Source organism: Sapajus apella, unplaced genomic scaffold (assembly GCF_009761245.1).
Source record: "Sapajus apella isolate SASKATOON/1434 unplaced genomic scaffold, GSC_monkey_1.0 scaffold45, whole genome shotgun sequence".
Lineage (NCBI taxonomy): Eukaryota > Metazoa > Chordata > Mammalia > Primates > Cebidae > Sapajus > Sapajus apella.
This window is the reverse complement of record NW_022436985.1, coordinates 19,378,013-19,397,990: the sequence shown is the minus strand read 5'-3', so window position 1 is coordinate 19,397,990 and position 19,978 is coordinate 19,378,013. Positions and strand designations below refer to the sequence as shown.

Here is a 19,978-nt window from a genome sequence, read left to right as displayed (position 1 = left end):
TTGAGTCATGGTATGTTAGGTTCAGGGAGTCTTACCACTCATGTTTCTGCTCTGTGACTATGATTTGAGCTTCCTTACTTACACAGATGGGGATGATCATGTTGGTCTCTCTGGAATGTGTGGCTAATTGCTCACATATGTATAGTTCGAGATTTCTTAATGTGTTCATGGACAGTAATCCCCTTGACATCAGAAATGCAGTCTCTAGGTCAGGTCCAAGGGTGTGCCAGGCTTGCTCAGGAATCTTCTAAAGATGATTAGAGTTGAAGGTCTGCTCTTAATGTAATTTGTGGAGTGCATTAAATACTTCATGCGTATACATGCTGAACTGCTAATTCCAATCCTGGTTTTCATTCCCCTGCCAGAGTGTCACCCGACCTGCAGGCAGTGTCATGGGCCATTGGAGTCTGACTGCATCTCCTGTTACCCTCATGTCTCTCTTACCAATGGGAACTGCAGGACCAGCTGCAGGGAAGAGCAGTTCCTCAACCTCATGGGATACTGTGCTGGTGAGTGAAATTCCCATGGACTCTTGGGAAATCACTAGGCAGCTGCTGGGGCTCGTCATACCAGGCTTAAGGCGGCTCTTGTACTGTCCTTTGTCCTCACATTATGAGCTCTTTTATAGAAGACATTTGTCTCGTGTCTGGAAACTCATGACACTGCTTCCCCTGGGGCATTTAGTAAATACTTGTGAATTTCAGTGGAACATCTAACAATACTCTTGCAAATCCTGAAAATCTCAGACTCTGATATTAATGAAGAGTGAAGTGATGATAATAGTACCTTTATATGCATTCAGAACTTCTTAAGATAGCAAAAAGTGTTCTGTAAACAAGTCACTCCAAGACTTCCTTTCTCTTGTCTGCATTTTGTCCTGCTTTTTTGCTGTGGGGAAGCTTTGCCATCAGCCTCAGACACAAAATTTTAGAGAGATTAACTTTTTCTTTCTTCTTTCTCTTTCTTCCTTTCTTTCTTTCTTTCTTTCTTTCTTTCTTTCTTTCTTTCTTTCTTTCTTTCTTTCTTTCTTTCTTCTTTCTTTCTTTCTTTTTTTTCTCTCTTTCTTTCTTTCTTCTTTCTTTCTTTCTTTTTGTTTCTCTCTCTCTCTCTCTCTCTCTTTTGAAATAAACCAAAGAAAGAAAAAAACTTAGGGAAGCAGTCTGCAAAAAAAAAGTAGATCAGTTGCCTTAGAAGTTGGGATTTTTTTTCTTCCTTATTTTAGAACTCAGATCTTAAAAAAAAAAAAATTAGGGAAGCACCCTGAAATTTGAATAATGTTGAAACCAGACATTATTTATGTTCCTCTATCCATTCAGACAACAAATGTGTATTTTTGAGTGCCTACCAATGGTCAAATACTCAGAAAACAGAAACAGATGAAGGAGACAATGACTCTCCCACCAAGAACTTACTGAGTAATGGGTTATTGTATATTTTTTGACCCACTTCTTCAAATTGTGGGATAAACTTGCAGAGCTTTGCCTTTTAGCAGCTGTTGTCTCAGCTCTGAAGGGGTGAACTGGGGGCATTCTGGAATGCTACTGAGCAAATGGGAAAGGTGAGAAAGCGTGCTGACCTGGCCATCAGGCTTGTGCTGGGGCAGGAAGGAGGCATGGCCAGTTGTCTAGATCACAGTATCCAGCAGGCATATTCAGTCTGGGATAAGGCTGACATCTCACCTGTTCAATCTGATAGATTGAGGGTGGGCAGGGCACAGCAAGTCAGTGGCTGTGCTCCCTGTGGCTGGTGGTACCATGGTCCAGATGAGCCACTCATTTTTGCATATGACATTAAAGACTAGACATTTGGTATTAAGGTCTATATTCTAAGAAAACCAAACGGTCAAGCACAGGGCTCCAGCCCAGAATGCTGGATTCAGAGCAGAAGCCCAAGTGTAGAGACTGAGCAAACATTTTTAGGTCCAACAAAAAGTGGAAATTCAGAGTCCAGAAGGAAGACTAATCAGAATCCCTATCAGCTGCAGGATGTCTATTGCTAGTGATGTCAGCTGTAGGCAGGATGGTCTTGGAAAGTGTGAAAAATGGGAGATAGTAGTGCCCACCCCCAAAAGAGAATCTGGGGATGGTAGGGGCTATTACAGTTTGTATGTTTGAGGTTATCTGCTTATTATCACTTTAGGACCTGGAGGAGCTGCTACTCTGAGAATTAAATGGCTCCTTACACGGCTAAAGCATATTGGTGGATATTTACTGAGAACCCACTGAGCACAAGGTGCTGAGCTGACGTTTGAGGGGATACAGAGGTCTTCCAGGCTACTTAAGGAGGTGAACCAAAGACACAAGTGTAGTTAACAAATGGTACAAAGCAACTTAAGGACAGTAACACCAACCAGTAATAAGGGTGGTAGGAGTTCAAGGTAGGGAGAAGTAACAAGATATGGAAGGCATTATAGAGGAGCTGGAATGCAAAATACTTCCAGAAGAATATCATCAGGAGACAGGCCCAGCAGATATAGCATGTGGGCCATTCATGACTAGCGAGTCATCTAACTTGGGTGAAAAACATGGTTGATATTAAAGCATATTAGATAAAATGGTTGGGAAATTTAAATTCTAACCAGAGTATAAAGAACCCAAAGTTTCAGGCCAAAAAGTTTTGACTGAATCTCGTGAACAATAGGGCCATGAGAGTTTTGGAGAGGCCTGTAACTTGACTAAGGGTGTGTTAAGGCAAGGAATCTGCAAGCTGCACAGAGGATAGACTAACACAAAGAGAGATTAAGTCAGAAGGTAGGACCTGAATTATATCCTTCATGATGGCTTTTTTTTTTTTAATCTAACTCTGAATGTGGACCCTAAAAAATTTTATACTGGGGCATATTTTTAAAATACATGTTTATATAAAGAGATTGGAAAAATTTAATTTTTAATGACCTCTGTTCTCTCTAATGTCCAGAGTGTTCTTTGATAGTAAATTAGGTGATTAGGAGTTGCATTAATTTTTTAAGGCTTTTTAGGGAACCTTTAGAATGAGAATCATGGGACTGAGCCACTCTGAAAGTCCCCAACCCTAGATGACCAGATCCTACTAAAATAAGCTGAAAAGGAAAATCTTGGCTGTTCTGGGAATTAGGTGTACTAAGTAATGGTTTTAAATGAGGTAACCATTGTCTGGTGCTTAGGAATCCTTTGTTGATTAAAAGCTGGGGTAAAAATATTTATTATAGAAAAGTTTGATCAGTAATTTTAGTTATTGAACTTTCAGAGAACTGTGCTGACCCCAAAGTTCACTTTTCCACTAAATGCCTGACTTTTCTAAACACTTCCACTTCTCTCTGTAGCCTTGCAATGCATTCATGCATGTACGGATCCGTCAAACATTTATGAAGCCCTTGCGCCATCCAGGCACTGTGCTGGGCTCTGGGGATGTAAAGATGAATCAGATACGGTGCTTGCATACAAGAAATGTTCACTTTAGTGAATGAAAATGTTAGTTTGCTATGGCTGCCATAACAAAATACCACAGACTAGATGAGTCAAACAACGGAAATTTATTTTTTCCAAGTTTTGGAGGCTGGAAGTCTAAGATGAAGGTGTCTGCAGGCTTGGCTTTTTTGGAGGCCGCTCTCCTTAGATTGTAGATGGCGGCCCTCTTGCTGCCTCCTCTGTGCACTTGCACCCCTGGTGTCTCTCTGCATGTCCTAATCTTCTCCTTATAGCTATATGGGTCACATTGGATCAGGACCCATCCCTTAAGATCCTTATTTTAACTTAATTACCTTTTTAGAGGCCCTATATTCAACTACAGACATTCTGAAGTACTGGGGATAGGCCCTCAACCTATGAATTTTGGGAGGGACTAATTCAGCTCATAACAGAAAGGGGTGTGTGTTTAGTATGATGTGGAATTCCATGCACAGCACAGGATATGAGATGAGCCTATGGGACAAGACCGTGATCCACACTGGAGGGTGTGTATGTGTGTGGAGTGGCTATGAAAGCTTTCTGGAGGATGTCATAACTGAGATGATTTTAAAGGTGAATGAGAATTAGAGTTTGGGGTTTGCAGGCAGAATATTTCAGAAAATGGGCCAAAGAGGATTGAGACACCCATAAAGAGCTGAGTCCTATGGGACAGGTGGGACTTGAATTGAGTGGGGGGGGGCAGGACTGGTCACGAGGGCCTCGGTACACCTGCGGGGATCCCTCAAAGGTTCTGGGAAGCATCACGATTGCATTTCTGTGAAGAGAAGCATCTGTGGAAGATAGCTTAGAAGAAAAGACTGAGGCAGAAAGTTCTTTAGGAGATAGCTGCAGAAACCCAGATGAAAGAAATCCTTTAATGAAAACATTCCTGAGGGAATAAAGAGAAGGGAACATGATTTCACCAGGTATTAATAGTATGTGAGGTTGACTCATCTAAGATTGCTGTTTTGTTGCAAAAATAGTCCAAGTGGCAATTTCATATGATTTAACATAATAGAAGCAACAGAGGTTGGTGTTCCCTCAGCTCTAGGGGTGAGGGAAAAGGAACTTTGCAGATAGTTTCCAGGTTTCTGGTCACAGAAATTTGAGGGATGGGAGTACCATTTACCAAGGTTAGGAATAGATCTAAGAGGCAGTAGGAAACCAGTGTGCTTGAATTAGGCCAGACTGAATTGGGGGTGACATTGGATATCCCAGAATGTCTCTCCAGGAGGAGTGGACAGGCTTCTTACCATAGCTACTAGGAGCTTGTCTCCTCTTTTAGTGTTGCCCTGAACCTAAAGTCCTAGAATTTTTTTTACTAAAGTATTGCCTTGGTTGGGTCATAGTTACCTCATAGAATGTTCAGGTGACTTTTATCTGAATTCAGGAAGGTGTTAGGAGAAACCATGTGATGACAGACAAAGCCAAAGATAATCTACCACTGTGCGGGGCTGTCAGTGGAATGTCCTCTCTGTGTCCTTGGGAAGCCCTAGCTTACAGGAAGTCCCTGAGAAGGGCCCTCTCTGCCCACTCTTTTGTGTATGTCCGAGCGCCTCCAGGGTGGTGGGGTTTCCTCTCAGGATGTATTCTCTATTTGACCCATAACTGAGATTATCATCCATGACCTGTTTAAAAAAGAAAATTACATCAATCTAGCACACCGACAAAGTAAACCCATCCTGGGAGCAGGTCCAGTAACCTCAGTGTGTCTCACATATGGAAACGTCATATGTGTGGGGTTTCTTCCTCCAAGCTTATCAAAGCAAATATAAAGTAAGTGAGATTTAGGCCAGAGCTGAAAGTTTTCAACAAAGATAAATGAACCGGGGTGAGAGGCAGCTGTGCTTAATTGTGGGTGACACGGGTATGTGCTAAGGAAAGCCAGGTTTTCTTTTTTCATAAATTAAAACAATTTTTTTTTGCCCATATCTCAACAACATTAACAGAAAATTCCAAAACCTGAGGTGCTTTTTTCATTTCTCTTTCTCAGCTAAAAGCTTTCTCTTGTTCATAGAATAGGGTAAGAATTAAAAGAAAACCAGATAAAAACCTGGCGGGGGAGTGTTCACCTGCAGATGCATTTTTTAAAACATGCTTTGAGTTTTGTGGACTGCCTGATGGGATGGCTATGTTTTTGAGTTCTTATGTAGAATGAAGATAATATCAAGAGTAATATTGCAGAGGGGAAGACCTGAAAATTAAGACAGTTGATTTTTTAGGGTAGTAAAAGTCTGGGGGATTAAAAATGTATTATTGTTTATGAAGTAATTTTTTAATGTGGGTTCACTCGTTCCACAAATCTGTGTGAGAATGTAAACAAAAGAAGACAAGTGTGAGTAAAGAAATATTACTTCAAGTATTTTCCATGCTGTATTCCTATTCCACAGAATTCAAATTCTAAGCAATGGTTAATAGGTGTTACATGCAAAACAAAAACAAAAAAACCTCCTGGCCAAATAAATTTGGGATTGACTGGGTTACATAAAGGTAAGCAACTTTCTTTATTGCAAGATTTCTGAGAACCTTAAAAATGCATATTTGTGCTGTGAATCTTTAAGACGAAGATGGCTGAACATCATTTCCTAAGCATTGAATGAAAGACCCCCACCCTTTATTATAGCCTCTTTCAGGGCTAGCCAGTGGTATGAAGAACAGTATTTGGGAAGTCCTGAACTAACTGATATTAATACTTGGAACAATTGGTTTGCACTCCCTAAAGGTAAAAGGAAATTATGAACCTGTACGCAGGTTGTAGACCAACCCACTTCCCTCCCCACTCCCTCCCTCTCACCTTCTCTCCCTTGTGCTCTTCCTGCTTTCTTTTCTCTGTGGGCGGGCAGAGGGGTCACCCAAGGAAGTGTGTGTTTGCCACCCTTTTGCCTGCTGAACAGCATTGCTGTTAACATTTTTCTTCCACATCATAAATAAACACTTTTGAGTCCCTTCCATGATTTTTCCCATTTTTGTCACCACTTCTGAAAGAAGGGCCCTAAAAATGTGGTGAAAAAGTAAAATTGCTCAAATTTAAAAAACAACACATCTGTATTTTGAAATAAGCTGATACAACTGCAGCACTGAATAATGGGGGAAAAGCCCAGTTCAAGTTGGACATAATTAAGAACCTGGAAGGGAGCCCTGTGTGAGCCAGGACACCAGCTCTCTGTCTCCCTCCAGATACAGTAACTGGAAGCCAGAGAAGTGACAGCCAGTTCTGGTTTAAAGCAGCTTCTACGGTGCGGGGGAGGTGGGTTGGCACCACCCTACATCTTGCTGTGGCTGCTTCTGTGGTTATAAATGGAAAGGAAGAAAAGAGGCATAAACTTTAAACAAGCAGCAGTTCTTGCCTTATTTTGATCACCAAATCCTACCCATCCATCCCTCAATGCCTGGCTCAGATTCCTTCCCCTTCAGGACTGGCTTCTTCCTGGCATCTCCCTTGTTAGAATTTCTAGTATGCTGATTATTTCTACCACTTTACCTAGCACTTGGGCTTTGAGCAGCTCACGTTCTCTATGAGTGATCTTTGCGTGGGTATCTAATAATAGGTGCCGGTTCTGAGGGCTTATCATGTGAAAAGTACTGTGCTAATTGCTTTGAATGCATTTTGCCATTTAACATTCATAATAATCCTCCAAGGTAGGTACTAATTTTATCCCCATTTTTACATATAAGGAAACTGAAACTGGCTAAGAGAGGTTAAGTACTGACTCCAAATTATAAAATTCAAGAATGATTGAGCCAAGATTGGAACCCAGAGAACGTGTTTCCAGAGTCCACATACTTAACCATTTTGTACTCCATGGCGCAAGCACAATTTCTTGCATGCAATTGGGGCTGAAGAGTGAATTTTTTTTTTTTTGGTTGGTGAATTAAAAAGTGGATTAGTAGGCAGATTACTTGATTGGTGGATTAAAGGTCACTGTGTTAAATAGAGTGGCTGGAGAGGCATTGTTGGGAAACATTGCAAAAACTTGCTAGTCTGTTTTAAATACTAAGGAAGCTGATTTAGACTGCCATGTGTACCTGCATTCCCATTGTATTTGATCCTTACTAAATGAATAAACTTCAAAGAAAAACATTAATGTATACTAAATTTTAATAATTTATATCACTCCACATTTACTTTAATCTTTTTCAATATATATATACGTGTATTGTTTTCAGTTGTAGTGAACAGCTACTGTATTTCGTTTTTCTGTTCTCTAAAATATCACTTTAAATGACATATTTCCATATGTTAGCAAATATTGGAAGAATCCACATAATTGTCATTTTTAATGCTAAGTCATATTCCGTTATGTTTGGGTAACTTAATTTTGTCATTTTCATGTTGTGAAAAGATGTAAAAAGCAGGAGATAGATTTACTGCTTGGTCCATGGCAGGTTAAATATGATTTCTAAGGCTACAGCTGTGACTAGATATGTGTTTCATGTCATTATTAATAGTAGTAATGGTGTCTTTATGTTTTATAATTTTCGAAGCATTTTCTCATGGATCTTCCCCTTTAATCATACCCAGAACCCCCCCTGCAGAATTGGAAATGCTAGTAATTCCCATTTTGTTGTCTGATGAATTAAGACTCAGTACAGTGCCAAGCTAGCACTTGGATGGTCCTCAAGAACTGTTGGGTAGAATTAAGGACTTGAATCAGCTGTCCTCATGTCTAATTCTCTTCAAATGCCTCATATGATAATTGTGACAAGGATCTTTCTTCTTGATGTGAGTCATATTTTGGTTCTTATCTTTTCTTTTTCACCTTCCTCTGTATTCCATCTAGTCCTGTTCTTCTATCTCTGTATTTTTTCAATTTGCTTGCTCTATTTTTTTAACACTTGCTTCTTTATTTTCCTTATCTTCTTTTTTCGTAATGCACTTTCTTATTTCTCATCATGTCGCCCTGTCTCTTATTGCTTGAACTATGAATTGCATATCTACCCTCTGTACAGAACTTTCAATGATTGTCTCTTCCTTGTTCTCCCAAATTTTGTTTTATTTAAGAGATCAATCTGTATGCAAAGGGATGATTGAATATTTCAAGGCATTTATTGTTTTTTGAGCTTTTCCTTTCAGGAAAAAAGAACATGACCTATGCTTAAATTGAGTCCTTCCTAAATTAAAAAAGAAAAAAATCTTGTATTTTCTCCTTCATGTGACTTTTACCAAACAATACCTTACCTAGCTTTTGTAATGAGAGAAGGACCTTACTTGTAAGCTCCCAACTTGTAAAAGCTCCCAACAAAGTCCGGATTGCTGTTGCTTCCTAATAACTATAGGACAGGGCCTGAATTGCAGAGACGGTTTTTGTGGGTGTATGTTAAAAGAACACAGCTGAATTGAGACTTACAGGTTATCTTCTTCAGTACTAAAGGTAGCATATACCTGTACTAAGGCTACATATACCTGCTTTTACACACCTGTGAATTTCTGTGGCTTACTGTTAATAGGGAAAACCAGTGAATCGGTTGCAAACATAAGCATCAGCATCAATATCAATTCTGATTGGGCCCACTACAGATAAAGAATCATAACTCATGTTTATTGAACACTCACTGTGTGCCAGCTCGTCACATATATTATGTCATTTAATTCTGCCAGCAAGAACAGGAAGTTGGTACTGTGATTAGTACCATCTGCATTTTATAGGCCAAGATAAGTTTAGAGATGAGATTGGAGATGTTAACACATTTACTCAAAGTGTCACAGCTAGTAAGTTCTGGAGCTGGGCTTTGAATCCAAGGAGTGCCACTTCAGAAGGCACATATGTGATCACTGTATCATCAGCCCTCATCACTGATCAAGTTTCCATAAGACCCTCTCTGCTTCTTGACATTATTTTATTCACTTCTTTTTGATGCTCTATGGTTTTGACCCTCATGGTCTTCCCACATACCCCCTACACTCTCTCTGCTTCCCGACATCATTTAATTCACTTCTCTTTGATGCCCTGTGCATCATGGCCTCATGGCCTTCTAACACACTCCCTACATTCCCTCTTCACTCTCTGTCTACAACTCTGCTTTCTTTTTGTTTAGAAGATTTATATTATCTGATAACATAAAACAAACAAACCTCATCTTTTCTCCTCAAATGTCTGTCTCTTCTACTTACCTCTTTTTTTTTCCTTTGAGAATGGAGCTCCCTCATTCTGCCCCAGGGAGCTCATCCCCCTGTGTCCCGGAGTCCATCTGCCCATCAGCTTCCTGAGCTGACCTCTTCAGTCAGGTATTTCCTCTTCTGCTTACACATTCATCTCCCTCCTTCTCTCTTTATTTTTCCTGCTCCTCTCCCCTATCTTCTTTCTTCCGGGGCCCTTGCATCTTTCACAGCTTAAATCTTCATTTCTATTTTCTTCTTAGGTTTCATCCCAAGTGCATGTGCTAATCCCCCCCCCCATCCTCATTTCTCTCTTCCTGCTGGATATCCAATCACAGGAAAACTCCAAAGAAAACACTTCATCTTCATCCCTCCCACCTCCACAGTGCTTTTCTTCCTTCTCCTTACTTCCTTGTCCACCCACTACTCATTTTTCCATTGACACAACTCCGAACCATTGAATTACCTTTTCTTCTTAACAACCCCTCTTTTATATTGGAATCACTGCCATATCTCGTAGATTCTATGTGTGCAAACTGTTTAAGGTTATATTCCCTTTTCTCTGTATCTGATGCAAAAACCCCAAGCTCTTCTTTCTCAGATGACAGCTTCATTTTTCTCTTTCTGCTAGAGGCTCTGCCTCACTAAAGCTCTCCTAGTCCTTCCCAAGAGGAGGAGGAGAACTTTTCTTGAATATCAGATTTGGTTTACAAAACACTCATTGACACTCAAAACTTGTCGATGCTTTCCCATTGCCTATTGCATTAGCTGTAAATCCTTCACTCTGATTTTCAAGGTCCGTGCTTTCCTTGGTTCCCAAGTGAACATACAGAGCTCCAGCCATGCTGGCTCTCTTCTCACGCCACACTGCTCCACTCCTGTGTGTGCTATTACGTATTCTTCCGTTCTAACAAGGATGTCCTCGCTGGCACCATCTGCAAACATCGAATAAGCATTCAGGTTCAAGTTCCTTGTATTCACTTTGGATAAAATATTCTCTGATTCTTCTTTGACACCTGTTGCATTTTGGATGTATTTTTTGGTCATCCCTTCGTAAGCATTTGAGAGAAGGTTTCCGGTCCGATTGTAGTACCTTCCACAGTGCTTCATACTCAGCTGACTTGCCATAAATGTTAATTGAAGTGAACTGTTTTCTTTGGAGGGCAGTGGCGCGGCCTCCGCTCATTGCAATATCTGCCTCCAGGTTCAAGTGATTCTCCTGCCTCAGCCTCCTGAGTAGCTGGGACTACAGACGCACACCACCACACCTGGTTATTTTTGCATTTTAGTAAAGGCAGGGTTTCACCATGTTGACTAGGATGGTCTCCATCCCTTGACCTCGTGATCTGCTTACCTTGGCCTCCCAAAGGGTTGAGATTACAGGCGTGAGCCACTGCACCTGGCCGTGAACTGTTTTCTATTTTGGAGCTAAACCAAGTAAAACATAAATTGGATACAAAGCTTCAAGATACATGGTAAGAGTGATGCTTATGATACCTTGTTGGCAGTGCAAGGTGGCACCAAAACCTAGAGCTTTTCTTTTAAATTTGACACTGCCACTCACCACCCCCCTTTACTGTCCCCTCTTTAAGCTGCTTCCTTGCTCCTACGGCAGCCCTCCAAGCACATTGGTGAATTTGTCAACGCTGCGCAGAAGTCACTGCCCTATAACATGAAGTTCATTCTGTTGTCGTGTTTTATTTGGTTAGTTTTTTTCAGAGTAAAACAATAGCCACAGACACTGATGAAAGAAGTTTCATTTGGTTGGTTGGTTTTGTTTTGTTTTGTAGCTTTTGTACTAGTTCAAAGCCTCTAAAAAGACTACATGATTTCTAAGAGCTTACGGGTGAGCTAAGCACTAACTAATGATCAAAAGGAAAAGAGATAGAATTCTTTCTCTTCTGCCATGTGTATGTTATTTTCTGGATTCCTGCCGTACTTATCTCACAAGCAGAAACTCATCAATTTTAAAAAGTGGCATTAGAATTCAAATTCTATGCCCTTTAAAGGCCCTGAGTTTTGGCGTGAAATCATTTCTTTTTCACCTGACAGAGAACAGCTACAAGTGCTGATTATTTTAACCACTTCCAAATGCACTTAATGTGGTTGCATTAAGAACCTAATCGACTGACAGGACATTATTAAAAATCTCACTGTGTGCCTAAATTTGTTTTTATAGGTCATTATTTATCAGCTAAGGAGTCACTGCTCCATAAAACCAACATCCAAAGCCATTGCGTCGACAGTACACATTTACTTTAATATCTTCAAGCTTTTTTGATTTTGCTCCAACGACATGAAATAAATTATCTCACTGCCATGTGCTTCCATCCATCATGATTGTGGGTAATCCTCACTGATCCTCGAAGCAGAGCCTTTGTGATTTGAAGAAAGCATCACATAGTGATGACCACACGCAATTTCCTCACAGCTGCAGGGTGACATATTAGAGGATTCTACAGCTGCTGAGTCAAAATATTAATTTTTTAATCTGTTTAAATTTCTAGCATGTGTACATGTTGTGCATATTTAGAAAACAAATGGAATCTTCTGCTTGCTTAAAAACAATAAAATGCATTTATTTCAGCTGGAGCTAGTACACCATTTTTAGGCTATCTTGTAGTGTATTTATTAATTTGCTTGTTTACAGTTCTAATTCACTGCATTTATTAGCAAGGAGGTACATCTACAAACAACTGGAATTCCATCGGTTCTCCCCCACCCCCCCCACACACACTTATTATACATCAGTAATCTGAAACAGGCTAAGCGTAAATGCATTCTGGGCCTCTCTTCTTTCCTTGTGACTCTTAATGAGTCTTATGTTTAAAGACTCTTTACTTTAATTGTAATAGTGACAAACAAGAATTTACTTGCTGAGTAGTAGTGGGAGAAATCTGAGAGACAGGCTCCAGAATAGGCACTGTTTTTAAGCAATGAATGGATGCATGCTCCCTATTTAAACATATTTGAGGTCAGCCTCCCTTTTCTTGATTACAGGCAGGAAGGTCAGATGCAGATACCTTGCTGCACAGATGGGGCTTTTTGGATGGAACATTAATCCTTGCAGAAGCTGCTAGAGTGGTGGGTTGGAAATTCAATTCCCTTATTTTAGTAACTGCAGTCTGGTGCAAGTTAGGCAGTGACAGTATACACTTCCTCTAGTGTATCCTGTGAAATTGTTCTCAATATCACTTGTGGGCAGGAACAGGCATGGAAGGCAGACTAGAGTATTTTAGAGGGAATTCATCCTGGAATTTGTTGGTCTCTCTGAGGATGCTGCCATTTTAAGGATGCAGCTTCTGATAGATGTGTTCCTATGGTGTGGGCCCATTAAAGGGTTCATCAGACAGTTACCACCAAATGAGAAGAATTCAAGAGTTTCCTCCAGATCAGATTAGTTTGTAGAAAAATATGACCATGGGCTTTACTGTGAATAAAGTGACTGGTGTCATAGCAGTTTATTGGGTCACATAGTTACCTCTCACGGTGCCTGGAGGTGGGGCTCATACCACCTCTTAATTATGTTTAGATTGTATAATTACAGCCAAGGAGTGACCTTTTTTTCCTGGCCTGAAGTGGACTTTGAAAACCAGGTAATGCAACCCATACTGATGTTTTTCATGGGCTTCTAAATTCTCCATAATTTCCTAATATTTTTACTACAATAATTTTTTTCCCTCTAACAGCTGTGTAGGAGCTACCTACTAGGTATCACTGATTTGGCCAAATTCCACTTTGTTTTTCTTTTAAAAGGAATTTTGAGAACTGACTATGAGTGAAAAGGCCTTCCCCAGGCATGCAGAGACAAACCAAGTGTGTTTTTCTTCCTTCTCAAGTGTCTCCATTCCTGGTCACAATAGTTTTCATGTATTTGCATAATAATATGCTTAATATGCCTACTCCAGCATATCTAGCCCCTTGAAAACAAGCAGAGGGACGTTTTTGACAGAAAAGGGGCTTCTGCAGATGTAATGGAGGGGAGGAGGAGAGGGAACAGTAAGGAGCCTGCTTTCCTTCCCCAGCAAGAGTTTTGTGGCAAGAGCTGCTATGTGTCAGAATTTTCTTAGATTGTTAGTTTTCAGCTTTGGTTTGATGTCTTCTCCTAATATGAGCTGCCTTTCATATAAAAAAAAAATTCTAATTTAAATCTTTAACAAAAACACAGAGTCCTTGGTAAATAAACTGAAAAAAGACATACACACACACACACACACACACACACAGAGAAAGAGAGAGAGAGAGAGAGAGAGAGAGAGAGATTGATTGATTCCCAATTACCTTTACCATAAAATCCAGACTCCTTTTCTTGACTTACAACGTCTTCCAAAACTGGCCTGCCCAGGTCCTGAGTGACTCTTTTGTGTGTTCTTTAAGATCCAGCCATGTTGAACTTTTCTCTGTTGTTTGACGGCATCCTGTTCTACTGAACTGCTGGGTTGCCTTACCTTCCCTCCTGTTGGAACCCTTTCCAAACATTCTCCCCCTGCCCTGCTCCTCTTGCAGCTAACTGCTACCAGTGTTCTTGTCTCAGCCTCCTCTGGGAGGTCTTCCCTGCCCCCGGACTGATTTGGTACCCCTGTTATATACTTTCATGGCACCCTGTCATTATCCCTGCAGCATTCTACAGGATGCTTGTAGTAGCCTCATGCCAGTCCTGCATCTCAGTGTCCACTGTGTTTTCATGTTGCTCAGCACACGGTGCCCCCATGACAAAACTCAGGAGACTGCCCTCTTTAAGGCAAGAAACATAGCCCAAGCCCACTGTACCATTGGGACTCTTGAACATTCTACTGGGTTACTTCCAACCTGTTCCATAAGAGGAGCAGGCAGGAGCAAAGGGAATGGTCTCTCTGCATTTTCTTCCTCTTCAGCTTGAAGGTTTTTTAGTTTGGGGTAAGAAGGTGGAAAGTGTAGGGGTGGTGTTGATGGGCAAGGGCGTGGCTCTTTTAGTTCCAATGCACATTCAAGAACTCTTTTGGCTAGGTGAGGTGGCTCATACCTGTAATCCCTGCACTTTGGGAAGCCAAGGAGGGAAGATTGCTAGAAGCCAGGAGTTTGACACCAGCCTGGGCAATATAGTGAGACTCCTGTCTATATGAAAAATAAAAGAATTAGGTGGGCCTGATGGTTTATACCTATAGGTCCAGCTACTCAAGAGACCGAAGTAGGAGGATCCTGGAGACCTGAGTTTTAAGTTTCAGTAAGCTATGATTTTGCCACTGGACTCCAGTGTGGGCAACAGTGGGATACCCTGTCTTAAAAAAACAATTTTTTTTTAATTTCTATCTCTTGTGCCCTGGGTATAAGTATAGTGTCTTTGTAGGTCTGATTTTGACCCCATGTTTCCTGGTCCAATGGGGGATGGTAGCAGTGGACGAAGAAGGAACTCACTGATTGATACCTCAGTTCATTATTAGGTTATGCCATATTAAGTACTCAATTAAAATGATATATCCAAAGCCATTTTTCCCTACCATGCTGAAAGTTGTAGGGGTACAGTAGCCATTTGAATCTTTTTGTTGTTTCAATGAAAAAAAAATTTTAATAGTCAACCTCACTTATAATAAAAGAAATACAAAGTAAAACAATGACCCCAATTTTCACCAACAAAATTAGACAAGATTGGTTTACTATTTTTAAATCTCTTAGCACTGGCAAAATCATGATGAAACAGTCTCAGAAATGGCTCTTGAAATACAAATTGATAGAAACTTTCTTGAATGAAATTTATAATATCAATTAAGAATTTTACATTTTTTTCATGCCTGTGGTGGTTAAAAGTGTATGCTCTGGACTTAGTCTGTATGTGATATGTGTAAGCAAATGACTTAAGCTGTCAGAGTCTCAGTTTCCCCATTTATAAAATGGGGATAATATTGCCTACTTTTTTCTTCAAATGAAATTATGTGTTTATAATAATTAATACTTTGCCCAATGTATACTCAGAGCTCAACAAATGTAAACTATAAAATAATATGAATTGTACCCTTTTGACACTGTCCTTTAGGAAATAATCTGAGATGCAGACAAAGATTTGTGCACAAAAATGTTATCATAGCCTCAGTTATAAAAGTGAAGACAAATTATAAGTAAATGCTCAAACCATAAGAAAAATGCAGTATTTTTGTTTGCATACTTGGTACTGGAATATGAAGCTGCTAAAAATGACGTTTACAGAGTCCCTAATGACATGTGGGAATACTGATGATATTGAGTATGTAAAATTGTATAGAAAAAGAACTAAATGAAGAAATGTCGATGTTAGCAGTTATTGACCCTAAAAAACCATGCTCAGTGTGATTTTTATGCTTATTTATACTCTGTAAAAATATGTTTCATGTTTTCTCTTCCATGGTTTACTTTGTAGTCAGAAAAAAAAAAACCTCTAGATTCCTGTCTGAACCTGCTTAGCCCTTCTATGTAGATTACAGCAGCCCCAGGCTTGTACCTGAAGCCTGCTCGCAGGTGGTGCCCTGTGGGACCGGCTACTTGTAGCCTGTCTTGCCTGAGTTTTGTAGTCTGCCCTAGGGAACTATACTTTTCTAGTTGTAAGACAGAACATTGATATTAATCCTTAAGCACTTGTTGCTCTGATTTCTGGCTTCTTTCTGTGCAGATCATTACTTATTTTGAGGTCTCCCAAGAAACTCTCTCCTACAAAGAGATTTTGACTTCAAGCCTCTGAAGACAAAAGCGTTTCCTAGGTTTCAGGGATTTATTATTCTTTTCAGCTTGATTTAATAAAAATCAGCCAGCCAACCCTGAGAGCCTAATTATATAATTGGTCCTCTGTTGGGGGCTTCCATATGACGGAGCTGGGAAGGAAAGTTTGCATGAGTGGATTAACATGGGTGCCACTCAGGTTGTTGCTTTGGAATGAGTCTGTTCATAGGATTGGGTGTTCAACATGACTTTTTAAGCCATATAATGAATATAGGTAGTGAACAAAAAGAGTCAGAGAATTCAATTTTCCACATTCAAGTGTTTATAATCTCCTGTGTGAGGCAGAACTATAAACTAACTTGGATAAATGTGATGCATTGGGCAACTCGGAGCTGATCGTTTTATATTCTCAGGTGTCCTGTACTGATTTCTCCTTTGACTCTGGGCACTCCATCATGCAATATATGTTTGGGGACTGATCTGATGCTTTCTTATGGCTTAACATGGAGCTGTGGAAGGAAGCAGAGAGAGGCCCTTAGTAATTTCAGAGTCTCCAACTCTTGAGACCTTTCCACTGACTTCTGGCATTTGTGTACCCAAATCTGCCAAAGAGCCACGTCTGGTTTAAGACCTCCAGGGACTTGATTAGGAGGATAGAAAAAGTTAAAGGCTATGGGGAACCCCTACATTTATAAGTTGGTTGGAGGTGGCTTATAAATGTAGGCGTTCCTCATAGCCTTTAACTTTTAGGCACAGAAATAGAACCCAGCCTAGAAGGGCACTTGTGTGACTCATGCTGAGAGGAGAGAGTTTTGAGGAGATGGGCTGGTCAGCAGTGCCTTGTGTTGCAGAGATTTCTGGTAGGATAAGGAATTAGAGGAGGCCATTAGATACGGTCCCTAAGAGACAATCAGAGACCTTTTCAAGAGCAATACCACAGTAAAATGTGCTGAAGACAGATTACAATGAAATGAGGAGTTAGAGAGGCAAGGAAGTTGGATGGTGAAGGGATGGCAAGAGACGAGGTATCTGTAGATAAATGTTTTTAGGACAGTAGGCGGTGGAGAGCATGTTTGGAAGTTGAGGTTGAGGAGAGAGTGAAGAGAGATAGAGGAAAGCAGGTGGAATAATACTGAAAACTGGATCAAGAATATGGGCGGAGGCATTAGCCATTTTATCCTGGGAGAAGGGAGGAAATGAAGTAAAAATGGGAATAGATAGATGTTTTGAGGTTGAAAGAAATGAATCCAGGATGCTCTGCTTAATGATGTAGATGAGATCACCTGGGAAGACATGAATGCGTGGGCAGAGTGGCGTGGTGACTTGAGAAGAGTAATAAGGGTGTAAAAGCACTGCTGGGTGATGGGGAAGGAATATCCATAACCTGCTCCAGATTCCTTTAGAATAATTAACACACGTTACACTCCTTATTTAAACAGAGATCTAAAGATCAGATAAATCCACAAATACTTACTTGTTGTACCCACAAAATACTGCAGGGGTCTGCTGACTTTTTCTTGAAAGCATCCCCTGGGAGATTATTCTTTTATGTTTCTCTAATTGCATGCTAGAGAAAGCATCTGTTAGATGCAACTAGTCTTTAGACCACTGAACACCTGCAGATCTTGTTGATGCGTGCCCAAGTTCAGAAAGCTCTGGAAGAAATTGCTTTAAAGAGGAGAGGCCATGGCTTTTAAATAATGGAGTCTTAAATCTGTAGTGTTTCCTAGGTTTCCAATCCTAACATTTACCCACTTGTTAAGGTAATCATAAAACACCATCACCTTCATTTGCTCTTGCAACTTTTGAAGTTTTAAAAATTTCCCTTTGCACAGCTGGGATTGTGCTCCTGGCACTGTGAGGAAGGCACAGGGAAGAGAGAACAAAGTGCTTGGCATCATGTGGAAACCATACACCAAATCTGGGGAAAGTAGCCTCCTTCTCATATTTCCCTCAATTCAGTCATAATTTCCTTTGTAATTTACTGGAGGACTGACATGAGGATTAAATTGGCTTTCAGGATATCATGAATTGTTCCTAATATTGGCAAAAGGCTGCTCGCAATTTGTTACTCCCAATGTTCAGAGAAAGGTCGGTGACTGTTAGTTTGTATGCTGCCAGAAGAATCAGCATTTTTGAGGCAGACTTTCTTGGCTTAACTTCTAGGATGGCTATAAAGGCCCTCTGAAGCGTTCTCATGTGGATGAGTGGGCACTCGACATGGAAGGGAGCTCTGCTTCGTGTACAGGGAACACATCCAGATGATCAACAATTAGGAAAGTACCACCAACAGTATACAGAGAAAGACCTGTTTTAAGAGATTTTAGGGGCAGGCAATCTGTTTCACTGACATGGATTTTTCTAGAAATCACAATCTCTATTACAGACTTGAGATGAAACAAGATATTTTGGGGCCATGGGTGGTGCATTAACAAGTACAAACAAGTGCTTTGAATCCTACAGGGGAAGATGGAACGGCCACATAACCAGAACTCTTTCTTCTATTTTCTTTTTTCTAGATCTTACTCCTTTTTCATTTTAGGTGGGTAAACTGAGATTTGTGGGTTTTCTCCTGCCTTTGGGATAAAGGATGATAAACGGGACTTAAAGGGTAATTACTACTTGAAAGCAGGAAGTTTTCACCTACAAAGGAAGCTGAATACACTTTATTAGAGGATGACCATTATATGAGTGAGAACAAGAGACAGTGTTGTCTGGACAAAATAATTTGTTTTATATCTTTAGTCCCAACTGATATTACAGAGCTACTATGTACTATGTATTGGATCATAAAAATGACTTTTCAACTCACAACTCTTCTCATAACTTTATCTCTTGTTAAAGACTAAAATTTTCCAGCAACTCAATCCAATTATTTACTAACCCCAGTCCATTCGTACTGAAGGCTGAGACTGGCATACAGACTCCGGAAGGCCAAATCTGTGAGAAGGAGCCTTGTGGAGGGCTTAGGAACCCTGTTGATGCAGGATTTTTATCAGATCCTCTGCTGGACTCACAGCAGTGGTGCCTCATCTGCTCAGCCTGCTGTGCTTGACTCCTTGTGGGAGAGAACATGTGAGTTAGTGAGCGCAAGACCCGGCTGGCCACTCCGGGCACTGACACAGGAGCAAGCTCCATGTGAGACCTGCGGTCAAATGAGGCAGGTCGCCTCAGGGGAAACATGGTGGCACCCAGGTGAGGGTACCCATGACCCTGAAGCCCCAGAGTGCTCTTTTATTCTCCCTGTCTGCAGTCTGACAGATGGTGGTGTGTTAGCAGCTCAGTTGGCCTCATGCCTTGTTGCCTGGGGCAGCTGCCCTCTGCTGGTGAGGGCAAAGGGCTGGTGTGATAGCCTTCGCTGGGTACCAGCACTTGGTGGGTCCCAAGCCTTGTCCAGCGCCCACAAAAAATGAAGTCACACAGACAATTCAATGATGGTGAAAGTGGAGAATTTTATTGAGTGATGAAAACATTTCTCAGCAGAAAGTGGAGCTAGAGAGGAGACAAGAAGGACAGGTTGTCTTCCTCCAAAATCAGGTTGTCTCTTCCCCAGAGTCAGGCTATCTTTCCTCTACTGACTGAGTCTGGGGTCTGTATAGGTACAGAATGGAGGTGGGGCAGGCCATAGGTAGTTTCGGAAAAGGCAACATTCAACTGGTAGAAAGGCATGATTCAGAAAGAACCAGTTGGGAGAAGGCAGGCAAACAGGAATAGAAATTCATTCTTTGAACTTTGCGCCATGTGTTTCAGGCTTTTTTTTTTTTTGATGGTGAAGGTGGGGTTTCACCAG

General features: G+C 40.8%; 1 protein-coding gene across 3 annotated transcripts in view; it reads left to right on the top strand.

Moving 5' to 3' along the window:
• Positions 1 to 19,978, top strand: part of FRAS1 (Fraser extracellular matrix complex subunit 1) — a 464,791-nt gene that overhangs the window by 258,127 nt on the left and 186,686 nt on the right. For all 3 annotated transcript variants that reach the window (XM_032239833.1, XM_032239834.1, XM_032239832.1), the window contains exon 20: positions 366 to 509. In XM_032239833.1, the coding sequence (XP_032095724.1) occupies positions 366 to 509 (144 nt within the window). The remainder of the gene's footprint in view (positions 1 to 365; positions 510 to 19,978) is intronic.